Genomic DNA, 21,025 nt, shown 5'->3' on the forward strand with positions numbered 1-21,025 from the left:
TGCTGGTCTGGGCCTGTTCTCCCTGACTGTGGGGGACTCTGGATTTCCAAAGCAAATTTTCCTTTTCAGGATATTGTTATATATTTTATTTGAACTGAAATTTGAAATGTCCACATCACATGCAGCGTTAATATGAAAATCTGGACACACCACCAACATGATTTATAGTGATAAAGGTTATTATTCCTCTTTTTTATAATGAAGAACAAACTAAGAAGGACCATGGGGGAGATGCTCTAAATTAGTGGCCTGAGAGTATTCCATAAAGCATTTTAGCATTAAAACCAGCGTATTGCTTCAGTCAGGAGGTGACCAGTAGAGCTGGTCTGGGATGCACTAACATCACCGATGAAGAGACATAACACACCAACATCAAACTTGTGACTAAGTTCCGTTACCTGGCAACAGGGAAATGCAGCTTCGAGGTGCAGATGACCTCTCCGTATCTCAGCCATCGATATGCAGAATTATTCATCAAACAATAAACCTCCCATGCATACCCACATCATCCCACAGTTTTTAAATAGTCTAATGGGTGTTGGTTTAAACCGAAACTAAAAGTGAATGCTTTTTCAGCTCTTTGACAGGTTTTTAACAGCATTTCTAAGGTAAAATGATTTATTGTGAATTATATTCAGCTTTATTTTCAACCAGCCATGTTGCAGATGTTGCAGTCACATATTGAAGTAGGAACTATGCTATCCTAATATCAGATAATGCTTTTCTATTAAACTAAAAAACAAAAAGCAAACAAACAAGAAGAAGAAAAAACCAACAACACATCAGTGTGTGTTTATACCCAGCTGAACTAAGCAGGTGAAAGTCAACGACCTCTCTACCACATGAGGTCAGCGACACAACACAGAGACTTTACAATTCTTGAACTTAAACACAATATATAGCTATAATATTCACAAATAAAAATATTTTCTCAGACAGTTATTAAAGAAAAATAGAATTTCTGGCTAATAATTTCTCGAGTCAGACTTGGAAAGGTTAAGATGTGTGAAATGCAGTAATCCTGCTTCCTTACACGTGTTATAAGATCTGTTTGATCTTTTTCCAGCTATATTGTGTTTGCATGACCTCCATCAGTCTGCATAATAACATCACCAGTCAAACATTACTGTATCGTGTCTGCTATCATGTTTCCCGACAGCAGAGTTATTATAGCGAGCAGCAGGTCTCTGGAGGAGACCCCACCGCCACTGTGGCGTTTTTAAATTCAGACTTTAATCTCTATCCTGCCACAAACCAGATCAGTGAAACCAGATGCTGCGTCTCTTTTCCCTGCTGGTTTCCTAATAGTTGTGATAAGAGCATCGAAAGAGAGTCTCAGAAACCCGCCGGTGGAACAATCCATATTAATGCAGTTGTGGTGTTTGCAGCCTCTCCTTCCAGTGGATCTGCTTACATGATGTTATGCAACATAGCTGGGGATCGGCATGGCACCATTGCTTTATTGATGTTTCTTTAATGTTATTTGTAGCTGTGAAGTACCAACTTGATCCATTCATCATTCTGGAAAATATTAAATGGTTTAAAATAGTAAACATAGAAACATATAACAATAAAAGTTTATTTTTATTAGAGGAGAGAATATATGAGAGAAAATGCCCTTCTGGAAAACGGAAATGTCTGAATGTTTTTCTGAAACATACGTGTTTAGATGCTGACATTTAGAGCTCATCGGTACCATGAGTTCTAATGACCATGTCCATCCCTTTATGAACACAGTGGAGCATCTTCTGATGGAAACTTCCAGCAGGATGATGCACCATGTCACAAAGCTCACATCATCTCCACCATGACGATGAGTTCACTGTCCTCCAACAGCTCCACAGTCACCAGATCTAACAGCTGGAGAGGATGACTGGAAATAGAAGGTTTTGTCATTTTGTCAAAACTTTCACATCATCTAATGGAAAACTAACTCGTGCTTTCATTCTTTATAAAGGAAACCCCTCTGATTCCTCATTTTGAAGTGTGTAATATTCAGAGTAGAAAGAAATCCAGCTTTCTGCTCATTAGACTTTGAATGAGATGACATTAATTGGTCAGTTCTGCTCTTGTATTATTCTATTAAACCATTCCTGGAACATTATCTGGACCGTTTATCTGTGTGGCTGCAGCGTTTACTGAACATGGAGGGGTGGTGTCAGAGCAGACATGCCCCCCCCTGAGCTGAGTGGCACAACATCGTGGATGTGTGTGAAGTGCACACAGTGGATGCATGTGGAGGATAAGAGCTGTCAGGCGTCCTGAGGAAGCAGCTAACACCATGAGACTCTCATCAACGTGGACGGGACTCTGTCTCCTCCTGATTCATGGAGCATCCAAAGCCTGCACAGGTACAACCACTTCTGACTTCCAGCTTTACTGCTCACCTTTATATCATGTATTAAATTTTCACCATGAGGAGATCGGCTGCTAAAAAACAGGGAAAACCTGATTTAAAAACACCTTCACACCCTGGTATCTGAGTCCAAGTTGCAGACTTTTGTTCCTCAGAGGGTCAGGGACAAAGGGTCAATTCTGCTCAGTTTGTCTTCGTTTTGAATTTTTTAGCTGTATGTTTATTTACTTTGTAAAGACTATTAGTTTTTTCTTGTTTTTTATTTTATTTTTTATATTTACTTTTGTTTTTGATAAACCGTTTATTACCTTGGTTGTGAATAAGGAGTTCTACTGTTTTATGTCCTTCCAGTGAAGAAACTGGGAGGCAGCAGTGGAAGATTTGCCAACGCCACCTTGGTGCGCCTCTCTGAATATTTAAGTGCCGGGTACAAGAAAGGCGTGAGACCTGTGAAAGACTGGAGGACGTCCACCATTGTGGCCATTGACCTGATGGTTTACTCCATACTCAATGTGGTGAGTTTTAATGCAGAACAATACAACCCTTCTGCAACAGGTTAATACAGTTAGAATACACTGCAATATACACCAACTAGACATATCAGTGCTTGGTAAGCAATCAGCTAGTGATTTGAGGTGTGTAGGTCTGCGACTAAAAAGCTATTCAACTTTGAAATATTGAAAATTCATATAAAATAACATGAGATGAAAATGAAGAAAATTAAAAAATGTGCAAGATTCATGGACTAATGTTGAATAGTTTAGAATAGTTTGGACATTTAGACTCAGACATGGAGACATTCTGGTGGACATGGAGACATTCTGGTGGACATGGAGACATTCTGGTGAGACATGGAGACATTCTGGTGGACATGGAGACATTCTGGTGGACATGGAGACATTCTGCTGGACATGGAGACATTCTGGTGAGACATGGAGACATTCTGGTGAGACATGGAGACATTCTGGTGGACATGGAGACATTCTGGTGAGACATGGAGACATTCTGGTGAGACATGGAGACATTCTGGTGGACATGGAGACATTCTGGTGAGACATGGAGACATTCTGCTGGACATGGAGACATTCTGGTGGACATAGAGACATTCTGGTGGACATAGAGACATTCTGGTGGACATGGAGACATTCTGGTGAGACATGGAGACATTCTGGTGAGACATGGAGACATTCTGGTGAGACATGGAGACATTCTGGTGGACATGGAGACATTCTGCTGGACATGGAGACATTCTGGTGGACATAGAGACATTCTGGTGGACATGGAGACATTCTGGTGGACATGGAGACATTCTGGTGAGACATGGAGACATTCTGGTGGACATGGAGACATTCTGCTGGACATGGAGACATTCTGGTGAGACATGGAGACATTCTGGTGGACATGGAGACATTCTGGTGAGACATGGAGACATTCTGGTGGACATGGAGACATTCTGGTGAGACATGGAGACATTCTGGTGGACATGGAGACATTCTGCTGGACATGGAGACATTCTGGTGGACATAGAGACATACTGGTGGACATGGAGACATTCTGGTGGACATGGAGACATTCTGGTGAGACATGGAGACATTCTGGTGGACATGGAGACATTCTGGTGGACATAGAGACATACTGGTGGACATGGAGACATTCTGGTGGACATGGAGACATTCTGGTGAGACATGGAGACATTCTGGTGGACATGGAGACATACTGGTGGACATGGAGACATTCTGGTGAGACATGGAGACATTCTGGCGAGACAGAGACTTTCTGGTGAGACATGGAGACATTCTGGTGAGACAGAGACATTCTGGTGAGACAGAGACATTCTGGTGGACATAGAGACATTCTGGTGGACATAGAGACATTCTGGTGAGACATGGAGACATTCTGCTGGACATGGAGACATTCTGGTGGACATGGAGACATTCTGGTGAGACATGGAGACATTCTGCTGGACATGGAGACATTCTGCTGGACATGGAGACATTCTGGTGAGACATGGAGACATTCTGGTGAGACATGGAGACATTCTGGTGGACATAGAGACATACTGGTGGACATAGAGACATACTGGTGGACATGGAGACATTCTGGTGAGACATGGAGACATTCTGCTGGACATGGAGACATTCTGCTGGACATGGAGACATTCTGGTGAGACATGGAGACATTCTGGTGGACATGGAGACATTCTGCTGGACATGGAGACATTCTGGTGGACATGGAGACATTCTGGTGAGACATGGAGACATTCTGCTGGACATGGAGACATTCTGGTGGACATGGAGACATTCTGGTGGACATGGAGACATTCTGGTGAGACATGGAGACATTCTGGTGGACATGGAGACATTCTGGTGGACATGGAGACATTCTGGCGAGACATGGAGACATTCTGCTGGACATGGAGACATTCTGGTGGACATAGAGACATACTGGTGGACATGGAGACATTCTGGTGGACATGGAGACATTCTGGTGAGACATGGAGACATTCTGCTGGACATGGAGACATTCTGGTGGACATAGAGACATACTGGTGGACATGGAGACATTCTGGTGAGACATGGAGACATTCTGGTGGACATAGAGACATACTGGTGGACATGGAGACATTCTGGTGGACATGGAGACATTCTGGTGGACATGGAGACATTCTGGTGGACATGGAGACATTCTGGTGGACATAGAGACATTCTGGTGAGACATGGAGACATTCTGCTGGACATGGAGACATTCTGGTGAGACATGGAGACATTCTGGTGGACATAGAGACATTCTGGTGGACATGTAGACATTCTGCTGGACATGGAGACATTCTGGTGGACATGGAGACATTCTGGTGAGACATGGGGACATTCTGGTGGACATGGAGACATTCTGGTGAGACATGGAGACATTCTGCTGGACATGGAGACATTCTGGTGGACATGGAGACATTCTGGTGGACATGGAGACATTCTGGTGAGACATGGAGACATTCTGGCGAGACAGAGACTTTCTGGTGAGACATGGAGACATTCTGGTGGACATAGAGACATTCTGGTGAGACAGAGACATTCTGGTGGACATAGAGACATTCTGGTGAGACATAGAGACATCCTGCTGAACATGGAGACATTCTGGTGAGACATGGAGACATTCTGGTGGACATGGAGACATTCTGGCGAGACATAGAGACATTCTGGTAAGACATAGAGACATTCTGGTGGATATGGAGACATTCTGGCGAGACAGAGACATCCTGGTGAGACATGGAGGCATTCTGGTGGACATAGAGACATTCTGGTGAGACATGGAGACATTCTGCTGAACATAGAGACATTCTGGTGGACATGGAGACATTCTGGTGAGACATGGAGACATTATGGTGGACATAGAGACATTCTGGTGGACATAGAGACATTCTGGTGGATATGGAGACATTCTAGTGAGACATGGAGACATTCTGGCGGACATGGAGACATTCTGGTGAGACAAAGAGACATTCTGGTGGACATGGAGACATTCTGGTGAGACAAAGAGACATCCTAGTGGATATGGAGACATTCTAGTGAGACATGGAGACATTCTGGTGAGGCATAGAGACATCCTGCTGGACATAGAGACATTCTGGTGGACATGGAGACATTCTGGTGAGACAAAGAGACATCCTAGTGAGACATGGAGACATTCTGTTGAGACAAATAGACATTCTGGTGGACATGGAGACATTCTGGTGAGACAAAGAGACATCCTAGTGAGACATAGAGACATCCTAGTGAGACATAGAGACATCCTAGTGAGACATGGAGACATTCTGGTGAGACAAAGAGACATTCTGGTGGACATGGAGACATTCTGGTGAGACAAAGAGACATTCCGGTGGACATAGAGACATTCTGGTGGACATGGAGACATTCTGGTGAGACATGGAGACATTCTGGTGGACATGGAGTCATTCTGGTGAGACATTGAGACATCCTGGTGAGACATGGAGACATTCTGGTGGACATAGAGACATTCTGGTGGACATGGAGACATTCTGGTGAGACATGGAGACATTCTGGTGAGACATGGAGACATTCTGGTGAGACAAAGAGACATTCCGGTTAGACATGGAGACATAGAGACCGTCTGCTGTTACACTTTGGAAAATGTGGTGATAATGTTGACGTTGGACCACTAAATCAGACATGTTGGTAACTTTATTTCCACCGCGGTTCATATAAATAGTTTCAGTTTAGTTTCCTGAAGACAGCTGGGTCAAAAGAGCTCATGTCACTCTGCTACTCATTGGCAGCATCAAATTCAAAACTCTTTTTTTGATTTACAAAACAATAAGTCAAACGTCTCCTGTCTACCTTCACTCCTTCATCTAGAGCTACACTCCTTCTCCACAGTTACGCTCTACCAGTGAAAGACGCCTAGCGTTACCATGACTACGTGGGGCTGAATCACCGGCCAGACTCTTTTTCTTCTGTTGTTTCCTGCTGATGGACCAACCTGCTAAATTCTGTCTGATCCGCAGAAACTATATCTTTACGAGCAAAGACTCAGTTCTTCAAGGAGCATTTCCACACTTAGTTTAACTTTGTTATCATCAGAGGAGGTGGAAAGATTTGTCCAGCTCTTCGCCACAATCCAGCACTGACTAACCTGTGCCCAAGCCAATATTTTGGGATAGTGTTCCTCGTATTTTAACAAAGGGACAATTACAGGGAGGGAACAAAAAATAAAAAAACAAACAAACAAAAAAAAAAAAACAACTCCCACAAAAAATTAAATAAATAACATAAAATAAACTAAAATGCACTAAATAGCACCACTTGTGTCCAGCTGGACTCACAGCAATCTGACTGGCTCTTACCTATGATGTCCCCCACTGTCTGATTTCTAGTTTGCACTGTCCTCACTCTCAGATGCACCCCTCCAGGGAATAGGGTGGACATTCAGTTATTAAATGATAATGGCCCCCACCTCGCCTACAGGAAAAATGTACAGAAGGGGAGGGGAATGGGAGCCTGAATAATTTATATGAGGGGGGGGGGGGGGGGGCTTATAACTTCATGTGAGCTGCAGTGATTTTTGAAGATCCTTCAGGTATGTAACTCTTAAACAGAGTTTGTGTAATAATAACACACAACTTTTCCAGTTTTCTCAGAATTTTTCATGACTTTTTAAAACAGTATGTTGAACTCTGTAAAGTAGCACATGATGTTTTCTGCAACGCTTTTAACCAGAATGGCAGGATCCTGCAACATGGTAACATTTACTGCATTTCTGATTTTATGTATTCCACTAAAGGATGAGAAGAACCAAGTTTTGACAACATATGTGTGGTACCGGCAGGTAAGGGCACCTCCACATTTACCATAAATACGTAGTTCACTTGGACTGCAGTACTGATGGAGCTGCTTGGACGAAGTCAGGGATTTATTACAGGGTTTTTAAAGGTTATTCTTGGTTTCATATCACTTTTTCCTTGCATGACTGGGTTTCAACTACATTTCCCCACTAAAGGATACTTACTGCAGGAGGTCAAGAATAGCTGCCCTGAACCTGTTGTTCTCAACAGAACTTAACAGAACCAGGTTTGGCTGAATGGATTGTTACCATGAATCCACAGCCTTTTAAAATTTAAGTTCCCCCTTCAAACAGCTGACCTGCTGCAGTTTTAGTGGTGCAGCAGTGAACAAGTTTCCCCCTTCAAATAGTTTCCCACTGTGTTTCTGGTATAAAAAAATATCATGCAAAAAATAAAAAAGCAGTTTTCAGTTGTAAAAAGTGTACCACCCAGGACCCCCTGCTTGTCAAACATATAAACCATATTTAATAATAAAGTCATTTGTTACACTTTGCAATATCTTTTATTTAAAAAATAACAAAAAAAACCTCTGATCATTTGTTGTTAAAACCTTCAATTTCTTATTAAATGTGCATTATTTTCATGTACCTTATTCCAAATGTTGTATGTTTCAGTCATGGATGGATGAATTCCTGGTTTGGAATCCAGAGGACTTTGATGAGGTCAAACAGATTTCCATACCGACGGCTAATGTGTGGGTCCCGGACATCCTCATCAACGAGTTGTAAGCAGGGGTCTCATAGCTCTGGGAGGTGGAACCCTGATATTACTGCTACTGTAAGGGGTCTCATAGCTCCGGGAGGTGGAACCCTGATATTACTGCTACTGTAAGGGGTCTCATAGCTCCGGGAGGTGGAACCCTGATATTACTGCTACTGTAAGGGGTCTCATAGCTCCGGGAGGTGGAACCCTGATATTACTGCTACTGTAAGGGGTCTCATAGCTCCGGGAGGTGGAACCCTGATATTACTGCTACTGTAAGGGGTCTCATAGCTCTGGGAGGTGGAACCCTGATATTACTGCTACTGTAAGGGGTCTCATAGCTCCGGGAGGTGGAACCCTGATATTACTGCCACTGTAAGGGGTCTCATAGCTCTGGGAGGCGGAACCCTGATATTACTGCTACTGTAAGGGGTCTCATAGCTCCGGGAGGTGGAACCCTGATATTACTGCCACTGTAAGGGGTCTCATAGCTCTGGGAGGTGGAACCCTGATATTACTGCCACTGTAAGGGGTCTCATAGCTCTGGGAGGTGGAACCCTGATATTACTGCTACTGTAAGGGGTCTCATAGCTCCGGGAGGTGGAACCCTGATATTACTGCTACTGTAAGGGGTCTCATAGCTGCGGGAGGTGGGACCCTGATATTACTGCTACTGTAAGGGGTCTCATAGCTCCGGGAGGTGGAACCCTGATATTACTGCTACTGTAAGGGGTCTCATAGCTCTGGGAGGTGGAACCCTGATATTACTGCTACTGTAAGGGGTCTCATAGCTCCGGGAGGTGGAACCCTGATATTACTGCTACTGTAAGGGGTCTCATAGCTCCGGGAGGTGGAACCCTGATATTACTGCCACTGTAAGGGGTCTCATAGCTCTGGGAGGTGGAACCCTGATATTACTGCCACTGTAAGGGGTCTCATAGCTCTGGGAGGTGGAACCCTGATATTACTGCTACTGTAAGGGGTCTCATAGCTCTGGGAGGTGGAACCCTGATATTACTGCTACTGTAAGGGGTCTCATAGCTCCGGGAGGTGGAACCCTGATATTACTGCTACTGTAAGGGGTCTCATAGCTCTGGGAGGTGGAACCCTGATATTACTGCTACTGTAAGGGGTCTTATAGCTCTGGGAGGTGGAACCCTGATATTACTGCTACTGTAAGGGGTCTCATAGCTCCGGGAGGTGGAACCCTGATATTACTGCCACTGTAAGGGGTCTCATAGCTCCGGGAGGTGGAACCCTGATATTACTGCTACTGTAAGGGGTCTCATAGCTCTGGGAGGTGGAACCCTGATATTACTGCTACTGTAAGGGGTATCATAGCTCCGGGAGGTGGAACCCTGATATTACTGCTACTGTAAGGGGTCTCATAGCTCTGGGAGGTGGAACCCTGATATTACTGCTACTGTAAGGGGTCTCATAGCTCTGGGAGGTGGAACCCTGATATTACTGCTACTGTAAGGGGTCTCATAGCTCTGGGAGGTGGAACCCTGATATTACTGCTACTGTAAGGGGTATCATAGCTCTGGGAGGTGGAACCCTGATATTACTGCCACTGTAAGGGGTCTCATAGCTCTGGGAGGTGGAACCCTGATATTACTGCTACTGTAAGGGGTATCATAGCTCCGGGAGGTGGAACCCTGATATTACTGCTACTGTAAGGGGTCTCATAGCTCTGGGAGGTGGAACCCTGATATTACTGCTACTGTAAGGGGTCTCATAGCTCCGGGAGGTGGAACCCTGATATTACTGCTACTGTAAGGGGTCTCATAGCTGCGGGAGGTGGGACCCTGATATTACTGCTACTGTAAGGGGTCTCATAGCTCTGGGAGGTGGAACCCTGATATTACTGCTACTGTAAGGGGTCTCATAGCTCCGGGAGGTGGAACCCTGATATTACTGCTACTGTAAGGGGTCTCATAGCTCTGGGAGGTGGGACCCTGATATTACTGCTACTGTAAGGGGTCTCATAGCTCTGGGAGGTGGGACCCTGATATTACTGCTACTGTAAGGGGTCTTATAGCTCTGGGAGGTGGAACCCTGATATTACTGCTACTGTAAGGGGTCTCATAGCTCCGGGAGGTGGAACCCTGATATTACTGCTACTGTAAGGGGTCTCATAGCTGCGGGAGGTGGGACCCTGATATTACTGCTACTGTAAGGGGTCTCATAGCTCCGGGAGGTGGAACCCTGATATTACTGCTACTGTAAGGGGTCTCATAGCTCTGGGAGGTGGAACCCTGATATTACTGCTACTGTAAGGGGTCTCATAGCTCCGGGAGGTGGAACCCTGATATTACTGCTACTGTAAGGGGTCTCATAGCTCCGGGAGGTGGAACCCTGATATTACTGCTACTGTAAGGGGTCTCATAGCTCTGGGAGGTGGAACCCTGATATTACTGCTACTGTAAGGGGTCTTATAGCTCTGGGAGGTGGAACCCTGATATTACTGCTACTGTAAGGGGTCTCATAGCTCCGGGAGGTGGAACCCTGATATTACTGCCACTGTAAGGGGTCTCATAGCTCCGGGAGGTGGAACCCTGATATTACTGCTACTGTAAGGGGTCTCATAGCTCTGGGAGGTGGAACCCTGATATTACTGCTACTGTAAGGGGTATCATAGCTCCGGGAGGTGGAACCCTGATATTACTGCTACTGTAAGGGGTCTCATAGCTCTGGGAGGTGGAACCCTGATATTACTGCTACTGTAAGGGGTCTCATAGCTCTGGGAGGTGGAACCCTGATATTACTGCTACTGTAAGGGGTCTCATAGCTCTGGGAGGTGGAACCCTGATATTACTGCTACTGTAAGGGGTATCATAGCTCTGGGAGGTGGAACCCTGATATTACTGCCACTGTAAGGGGTCTCATAGCTCTGGGAGGTGGAACCCTGATATTACTGCTACTGTAAGGGGTATCATAGCTCCGGGAGGTGGAACCCTGATATTACTGCTACTGTAAGGGGTCTCATAGCTCTGGGAGGTGGAACCCTGATATTACTGCTACTGTAAGGGGTCTCATAGCTCCGGGAGGTGGAACCCTGATATTACTGCTACTGTAAGGGGTCTCATAGCTGCGGGAGGTGGGACCCTGATATTACTGCTACTGTAAGGGGTCTCATAGCTCCGGGAGGTGGAACCCTGATATTACTGCTACTGTAAGGGGTCTCATAGCTGCGGGAGGTGGGACCCTGATATTACTGCTACTGTAAGGGGTCTCATAGCTCCGGGAGGTGGAACCCTGATATTACTGCTACTGTAAGGGGTCTCATAGCTGCGGGAGGTGGGACCCTGATATTACTGCTACTGTAAGGGGTCTCATAGCTCCGGGAGGTGGAACCCTGATATTACTGCTACTGTAAGGGGTCTCATAGCTCTGGGAGGTGGAACCCTGATATTACTGCTACTGTAAGGGGTCTCATAGCTCCGGGAGGTGGAACCCTGATATTACTGCTACTGTAAGGGGTCTCATAGCTCCGGGAGGTGGAACCCTGATATTACTGCTACTGTAAGGGGTCTCATAGCTCTGGGAGGTGGAACCCTGATATTACTGCTACTGTAAGGGGTCTTATAGCTCTGGGAGGTGGAACCCTGATATTACTGCTACTGTAAGGGGTCTCATAGCTCCGGGAGGTGGAACCCTGATATTACTGCCACTGTAAGGGGTCTCATAGCTCCGGGAGGTGGAACCCTGATATTACTGCTACTGTAAGGGGTCTCATAGCTCTGGGAGGTGGAACCCTGATATTACTGCTACTGTAAGGGGTATCATAGCTCCGGGAGGTGGAACCCTGATATTACTGCTACTGTAAGGGGTCTCATAGCTCTGGGAGGTGGAACCCTGATATTACTGCTACTGTAAGGGGTCTCATAGCTCTGGGAGGTGGAACCCTGATATTACTGCTACTGTAAGGGGTCTCATAGCTCTGGGAGGTGGAACCCTGATATTACTGCTACTGTAAGGGGTATCATAGCTCTGGGAGGTGGAACCCTGATATTACTGCCACTGTAAGGGGTCTCATAGCTCTGGGAGGTGGAACCCTGATATTACTGCTACTGTAAGGGGTATCATAGCTCCGGGAGGTGGAACCCTGATATTACTGCTACTGTAAGGGGTCTCATAGCTCTGGGAGGTGGAACCCTGATATTACTGCTACTGTAAGGGGTCTCATAGCTCCGGGAGGTGGAACCCTGATATTACTGCTACTGTAAGGGGTCTCATAGCTGCGGGAGGTGGGACCCTGATATTACTGCTACTGTAAGGGGTCTCATAGCTCTGGGAGGTGGAACCCTGATATTACTGCTACTGTAAGGGGTCTCATAGCTCCGGGAGGTGGAACCCTGATATTACTGCTACTGTAAGGGGTCTCATAGCTCTGGGAGGTGGGACCCTGATATTACTGCTACTGTAAGGGGTCTCATAGCTCTGGGAGGTGGGACCCTGATATTACTGCTACTGTAAGGGGTCTTATAGCTCTGGGAGGTGGAACCCTGATATTACTGCTACTGTAAGGGGTCTCATAGCTCCGGGAGGTGGAACCCTGATATTACTGCTACTGTAAGGGGTCTCATAGCTGCGGGAGGTGGGACCCTGATATTACTGCTACTGTAAGGGGTCTCATAGCTCCGGGAGGTGGAACCCTGATATTACTGCTACTGTAAGGGGTCTCATAGCTCTGGGAGGTGGAACCCTGATATTACTGCTACTGTAAGGGGTCTCATAGCTCCGGGAGGTGGAACCCTGATATTACTGCTACTGTAAGGGGTCTCATAGCTCTGGGAGGTGGGACCCTGATATTACTGCTACTGTAAGGGGTCTCATAGCTCTGGGAGGTGGAACCCTGATATTACTGCTACTGTAAGGGGTCTCATAGCTCTGGGAGGTGGAACCCTGATATTACTGCTACTGTAAGGGGTCTCATAGCTCCGGGAGGTGGAACCCTGATATTACTGCTACTGTAAGGGGTCTCATAGCTCTGGGAGGTGGAACCCTGATATTACTGCTACTGTAAGGGGTCTTATAGCTCCGGGAGGTGGAACCCTGATATTACTGCTACTGTAAGGGGTCTCATAGCTCTGGGAGGTGGAACCCTGATATTACTGCTACTGTAAGGGGTCTCATAGCTCCGGGAGGTGGAACCCTGATATTACTGCTACTGTAAGGGGTCTCATAGCTCCGGGAGGTGGAACCCTGATATTACTGCTACTGTAAGGGGTCTCATAGCTCCGGGAGGTGGGACCCTGATATTACTGCTACTGTAAGGGGTCTCATAGCTCCGGGAGGTGGAACCCTGATATTACTGCTACTGTAAGGGGTCTCATAGCTCCGGGAGGTGGAACCCTGATATTACTGCTACTGTAAGGGGTCTCATAGCTCCGGGAGGTGGAACCCTGATATTACTGCTACTGTAAGGGGTCTCATAGCTCCGGGAGGTGGGACCCTGATATTACTGCTACTGTAAGGGGTCTCATAGCTCCGGGAGGTGGAACCCTGATATTACTGCTACTGTAAGGGGTCTCATAGCTCCGGGAGGTGGAACCCTGATATTACTGCTACTGTAAGGGGTCTCATAGCTCCGGGAGGTGGAACCCTGATATTACTGCCACTGTAAGGGGTCTCATAGCTCTGGGAGGTGGAACCCTGATATTACTGCTACTGTAAGGGGTCTCATAGCTCTGGGAGGTGGAACCCTGATATTACTGCTACTGTAAGGGGTCTCATAGCTCCGGGAGGTGGAACCCTGATATTACTGCTACTGTAAGGGGTCTCATAGCTCCGGGAGGTGGAACCCTGATATTACTGCTACTGTAAGGGGTCTCATAGCTCCGGGAGGTGGAACCCTGATATTACTGCTACTGTAAGGGGTCTCATAGCTCCGGGAGGTGGAACCCTGATATTACTGCTACTGTAAGGGGTCTCATAGCTCCGGGAGGTGGAACCCTGATATTACTGCTACTGTAAGGGGTCTCATAGCTGCGGGAGGTGGAACCCTGATATTACTGCTACTGTAAGGGGTCTCATAGCTCCGGGAGGTGGAACCCTGATATTACTGCTACTGTAAGGGGTCTCATAGCTCCGGGAGGTGGAACCCTGATATTACTGCTACTGTAAGGGGTCTCATAGCTCCGGGAGGTGGAACCCTGATATTACTGCTACTGTAAGGGGTCTCATAGCTCCGGGAGGTGGAACCCTGATATTACTGCTACTGTAAGGGGTCTCATAGCTCTGGGAGGTGGAACCCTGATATTACTGCTACTGTAAGGGGTCTTATAGCTCTGGGAGGTGGAACCCTGATATTACTGCTACTGTAAGGGGTCTCATAGCTCTGGGAGGTGGAACCCTGATATTACTGCCACTGTAAGGGGTCTCATAGCTCTGGGAGGTGGAACCCTGATATTACTGCTACTGTAAGGGGTCTCATAGCTCTGGGAGGTGGGACCCTGATATTACTGCCACTGTAAGGGGTCTCATAGCTCTGGGAGGTGGAACCCTGATATTACTGCTACTGTAAGGGGTCTCATAGCTCTGGGAGGTGGAACCCTGATATTACTGCTACTGTAAGGGGTCTCATAGCTCTGGGAGGTGGAACCCTGATATTACTGCTACTGTAAGGGGTCTCATAGCTCTGGGAGGTGGAACCCTGATATTACTGCGACTGTAAGGGGTCTCATAGCTCCGGGAGGTGTAACCCTGATATTACTGCTACTGTAAGGGGTCTCATAGCTCTGGGAGGGCGACCTGAGAATTAAAAATGTGTGTCAGGTGTATCATTTCTGTCTTTAACCTGCAGTGTAGATGTGGGGAAGTCTCCCGACATCCCTTACGTCTATGTCACCTACGATGGACTGGTGCGAAACTACAAGCCCATCCAGGTTGTTACAGCCTGCACACTCAATATCTACAACTTTCCATTTGATGTTCAGAAATGCAGCCTCACCTTCCAGAGCTGGCTTCACACCGGTAAGAGGTTTCTCACTAACTGAGCTGTTGTCAGCGGTGGGTGTTGGTCTAGAAAAGTAAACATTTTAAGACATTAGGTTGTATTAATCAGATAACGCTGCAACGAAATTAAAAAGTCTAATCAGATGAATGCTACTTTAAAGCAGATTAATGCTGCGTGTGTCTGATCTGTTTTGTGCATCCATCAGTTTTCCAGCTGTGACATCTGCTCAGAGACCTGGCTGGCTGCTGAAGGATAGCTTGTAATCAGTGCTCTTTTCAGGATGTTCCCTTTATTGTGATCATTTTCTAGTTGATGACATAAACATCACCCTGATACGAAGCCCTGAGAAGCTCAGGGATGACAAGAGTGTCTTCATGAACCAGGGAGAGTGGGAGCTGCTCTACATACCATCCAACTACAAGATCTTCAGCGTGGACGATGACGACCATTACGCTGAGATGAAGTTTCATGTGAGTGTGTGGATTCATGAAGCTGAACACAGATTATAAGCAATCAAACTGTTGCTGAAAAAGGAAAATAAAATCCTACAAAATGCTTATAAAGGAGGACTAATGACTTTGATGGTCAGAACTGATCACCAGCAGGGGGCAGACTTTTGTTTTTTACAGTAGTAGTGAATCTTTTTGGATAAAGTTATGTGAAGAAAAAATGCATTACTACTTCCTCTTCTCTTTTTCAATTAAAAATCATAAAGGAACCCATCTAACGACCAATAAGACACAGACACGCTAATTTTAATAATTACCTAACGCTGTGCAGGCCAGTCACGACAACATGTCAACACCGAGTCTTTTTACATACATTTTAAACTCATTCTCAACTTTTCTTTTCTTTTCTTTTTTGTGTGGCATTTACATCCTTGTTGCTGAATGTGGTGAAGATAATGTTTGCTTGCTTTTTCCAATTAGTCTACATTCTTTGTTCGCTGGGGTTTTAGCTCTTCTTCCTCCTGAGTTTGCTCCGGGTCAGGCTAGGCACCATGTTGACACGTATCCCGTCTAACCCTAACACCCTTACAGGAAAGTGTGGAGTGTCCTGTCAGGTACAGAACGATACATAGTTCTGTTTGGTTATTGATGCTGATAGGTCAGCAGCATGTCCTCTACGTATTGTATGTATGTATGACCTTACCTGTCCAGCAGGAAGCTGAAACTTCCACCTCAGTTCGGAGTCCCTCTCCCTCATGAACTCTCTCCATCTGGTAAACACTACTCCCATGTAGACCCACCTTTTCTCATGGTCACTGTTTCTCCTCTTGGCTATTTTTCCTCCCGCTCGCGGGGCAGACTATGGATGCTCCTCCAAATCAATGGAAACGGCAAGTTAAATTATTCATGGTGGTCTTTGTCTCTCCTTCTCTCCCAACAATACATGGACATTCACAGCTAAAATGCATAAAACTAAGAAGTTTGTCCCCTTTCAGCTACACTATTTAAAGATGGCGATGCAACATGGCCGTCTTCTGCCGGGTGTGTCTATGTATTTAGAAAAATAATAATGTAATAATGATGTATTATTATTTATAAATAACTCACTCTACGCTGCGAGAAGGATTTCATTTGGATGTGATTGTCATTAGACTTTGGTGAAATTTGTATTCATAAGAGTAAAATGTGATTTTTGCTAATAAAACACCAAATTATTTACACACCTGTTAACTTTAAGAATCTAAACTCTTTTTAATTCGATACTTGCAGCCTGTGAACTGTTTCTATAGAATAGAATAGAATAGAATAGAATAGAATAGAATGATGCTTACGTAGCGCTCTGCATTTAAACTGTGAACAAATATCAAACAGTACCTACCTGTCGCCTTTAGTCTGGACCAGGGATGTCCAAGTCCGGTTCTGGAGGTCTGCTATCCCGTACCTTTAAGATGCATCCCTTCTCCAACACACCTGAATCAGATCATATCATTCAGCTCTGCAGAAGCAAGGTGACCAGACGTTTACCCGATGAAAGGACAAGAGCTCCTCAAACTATTTATTTCAGTCATATTCTTTGTTCAAAGGTTTCCCAAAGATCCCAATAGATCAGGATCACGATCTGGTGCTATGAGAGCCATATTCCAACAGGTTTTCATTGTTTCCTGCTCCAACACACCTGACTCAGCTTATATTTAAGCCATTGTGCAGAACCTGATTGGCTGTGGAATCCATTCATTCAAATTCAGATGTGTTGGAGCAGAAAACATTGAAAACCTGCAACTCTGGTAAAGGACTGGACCCCTGCTCTAGACGATTATCATGAAATTAGGACTATTATGAGTCATATGTCATGACTTTTTTATTTAATTCTTTCTGAATTATCAGTACAAATATTTGACCGCTTTATGGGGAATATTAATGCCTTAAACCTTTTCTGAAGCTCTATATTTTAGTTTTATTTATAGGAATAAAAATGAATTAAATCAGTCCTCGCTGCTGACGCATGTTGCCAGCTTCACATGTAGCATTTGTTGCTTGAAATCCGTACGAACTTGTTGTTTTTCAGAGTCTGGGTTTCACCGGCATGTCTCCTTTGTGCTGCAGGATTGTGTTTTCTGGCCAGCTAACATTGATAACTTCTCATTGTGAATGAAAGTTATGAATTATTTCTTTATTTTTTATTTCCGTCCAAGCGGAGGCTCAGAGGGGTCACAGCTTTTCCAGTTGCCGGCCCAAAGCTGTGGAATGAGCTCCCCTCCACGTTAGACAAGCTTCCTGACTGTCCACGTTTAAAATTGACCTGAAAACCCATTTTTATTCCTTGACCTTTAACCCAGCGTGAGACTGCTTCTGGTCAGTGTGTTATAGCTTAGTTTTAATTATTGTTTTTTTTTTTTAAACTTTTCATTCATTTTGTTTTATTGTTTGAATGTTTTATCCCTTGTGCGAGCTGTTGTTTTACTGTGTTATTTATTTGCCTTTTAGCTGGTTTATTCTGTTGTTACTTTGGCTGATTGTGTGCAGCACTTTGTTTAAACCCTGGTTGTTTTAATGGGCTTTATAAATAAAGTTGAGTTCTTTAGCCATTTTTCACCCCTTGCTTGTATAGTTCATGTTTTGTCAATGAATAAAGGTAATAATGCTCTTTATCATGAGAGAAGATGTTTAATCACACGTTGCTACAGCTGCACGTCTCCTCAGACCTGTAGAAGTACAAACCGCTGCTTCCAGTGTTTTCCTGTGTCCCAGCTACTTATTGAAACTGGTCTTGCTTCCCAGGTGGTGATCCGGCGGCGGCCATTGTTCTACACAGTCAATCTGCTGCTGCCCAGCATCTTCCTGATGGTGATGGACATCGTTGGTTTCTATCTGCCGCCAGACAGCGGAGAGAGAGTTTCCTTTAAGATCACGTTACTGCTGGGATACTCTGTCTTCCTCATCATCGTGTCGGACACGCTGCCTGCCACGGCAATAGGAACCCCACTCATAGGTAGCTGATGTCTACAGCACTCTTTTGCATCCAGATAAGGATGACCGAAACATGGTACAAATACTTTGACCAATCTTTACCTGAGTTACAGGTGTGTACTTTGTGGTCTGCATGGCCCTGCTGGTGATCAGCCTAACGGAAACTGTGCTGATCGTGCGCCTGGTTCACAAGCAGGATCTGCAGCCGCCTGTGCCCCACTGGGTGAAGTACCTGGTCCTGGAAAGGGCTCCGGTCCTCTTCTGCATCCACAACAAACACCTGGGACATTACAAGGACAACAGCTATGAACCTGGTAGGTAAACATGGAGGCATGAGAGGATGCGAGAAGAGGGATTAGTCAGGATCTGGTGTTACCTGACTTCATCTAGATGTGGGAGAGTTTTCAGCTCACCTTCGTAGGTATTACTCTAACACAGTGGTTTTCTTTTTACATCAACTACCACCTCAGAGAAAATCAAACTCATGAAAGAACCACCTTTACGACTGACATGTGCTCCTTTCCTCCAACAAAGAGGTGAATCAGTTCCACGTGAAAATGTTTGTTGTATCGTGAAGGCAGCTGTAAGATCGCCAGAAAGACAGCGAAACCTCAGACAAATCCTGCCAAGTCTGAGCTCTGAGACCATTTCAGCTGGATAAAAATGCCAGGTTTATCTTCTATTCCTCCAGCTGATAAATACTTTAATCTACTCTGTTAGCATAAACACACAAATTACAAACCTGTTTAAAAAAAACAGCTGTTTTTCCACAATAAAACAAGTAAACATATTTTTTCTGTTTAATAAAAAGACAAAAAGTAGAATATGAGTAGAAAAGCAGTACCTGTCCCGTCCAGTTTAATGCTGGGATGAATATTTTAGTTTTATGAAATTGAAAAAAACTAAAAGAAAGAAGATTTTGAAAAATTAAAATCTGCAGTTTCCAGAAATGCTGTGGGTGAGCTGTGAAAATGTGACATGATCCCATCGCCCTCTCCAAACCAAACTACATATGTGGTTAAAAAAGATAGTGGATGGGGCTAATGGCTGGAGCTAGTGGGTGTAGAAAGTAATACTCCTGCCCCTACTCCGTTAAACACAGTTCTGATACCAGATCAACAGATTTTCGCTTCATTCTTAGATATGATTTCGTGTGCAGGAGGGAAGGAAACTTTCCGAGTAGAGTTCCAGGTGTTGCAGAGTGTAAAAGGAGGCGTTACACCTGGATCCGTCTGGTGTCATGTGATCAGATCACATGACACCAGAGACAACATGGCCAGCGCCGACCACCACAGTGACACCCAGATCTTCCTCTCATTGTGCCCTCCTGCAGCCCGCTGTGCCCTCCACCACACCTGTGAGCTGGGCCAAAGGCTCAGCCAGCCAGACAGAGACAGCGAGATGCTGGGACTGCGCCTGCCCCCGTCCAGGGACAGCGGCCCCCCCATCATGGACAACATCCTGCAGGAGGTGACAGCAATACGCCACTTCCTGGAGAAGAGGGACAAGTGTCGGGAAGTTGCCAAGGAGTGGCTTCAGGTGGGCTACGTTCTGGACATTCTGCTTTTCAGAGTCTATCTCGTGGCCGTGGTGACCTACAGCATCACCCTGGGCACTCTGTGGTCCATTTGGCAGGTTGCCTGACTTTCACTGCCACTCTGCATGGAGACAAACAGCAGGCGGGCATAAAGAAGGACAAGAGTTAGAGTCTGTAGTCCCGACCTGGCTCAAAACAACGTTTACCAGAGATGTTTCTGTACACGTGGATTGTGTTACATGTTGGACTGCTGAGCATCTGTGCAGTTAGCAGTATTTATGCCATGATTCAGGATGAATTAGGATGATTCAAGATGATTTCGGATGATTCGGGATGATTTAAGGTGATTCAGGATGATTTATGATGATTTAGGTTGATTTAAAATGATTCAGGATGATTCAAGATGATTTCGGATGATTCGGGATGATTTAAGATTATTCAGGATGATTTATGATGATTTAGGATGATTTGGGTTGATTTAAGATGATTCAGGATGATTAAGGATAATTTAAGATGATTCAGGATGATTTAGCATGATTTAAGATGATTCAGGATGATTTAGGATGAATTAGGATGATTTAGGATGATTCAGGATGATTTAGGATGATTAAGGATGATTTAAGATGATTCAGGATGATTAAGGATGATTTAAGATGATTCAGGATGATTTAGGGTGATTTAGGATGATTCAGGATGA

The 21,025-nt window shown here is 45.2% G+C and overlaps 1 protein-coding gene across 1 annotated transcript; it reads left to right on the top strand.

Moving 5' to 3' along the window:
• Positions 1-2,281: 2,281 nt before the first annotated feature.
• On the top strand, positions 2,282-20,435 carry htr3a (5-hydroxytryptamine (serotonin) receptor 3A; the record flags this gene model as incomplete). The annotated part of the gene is made up of 9 exons (XM_079247878.1): positions 2,282-2,351; positions 2,708-2,871; positions 7,652-7,696; positions 8,327-8,436; positions 15,223-15,392; positions 15,685-15,845; positions 18,603-18,813; positions 18,905-19,105; positions 20,125-20,435. The coding sequence occupies 9 exons, from the start codon at positions 2,282-2,284 to the stop codon at positions 20,433-20,435; spliced, it is 1,443 nt and encodes a 480-aa protein (XP_079104004.1).
• Between the last annotated feature and the right edge of the window lie 590 nt (positions 20,436-21,025).

The sequence above is a fragment of the Telmatherina bonti genome (assembly GCF_933228915.1).
Source record: "Telmatherina bonti genome assembly, chromosome: 10".
NCBI lineage: Eukaryota > Metazoa > Chordata > Actinopteri > Atheriniformes > Telmatherinidae > Telmatherina > Telmatherina bonti.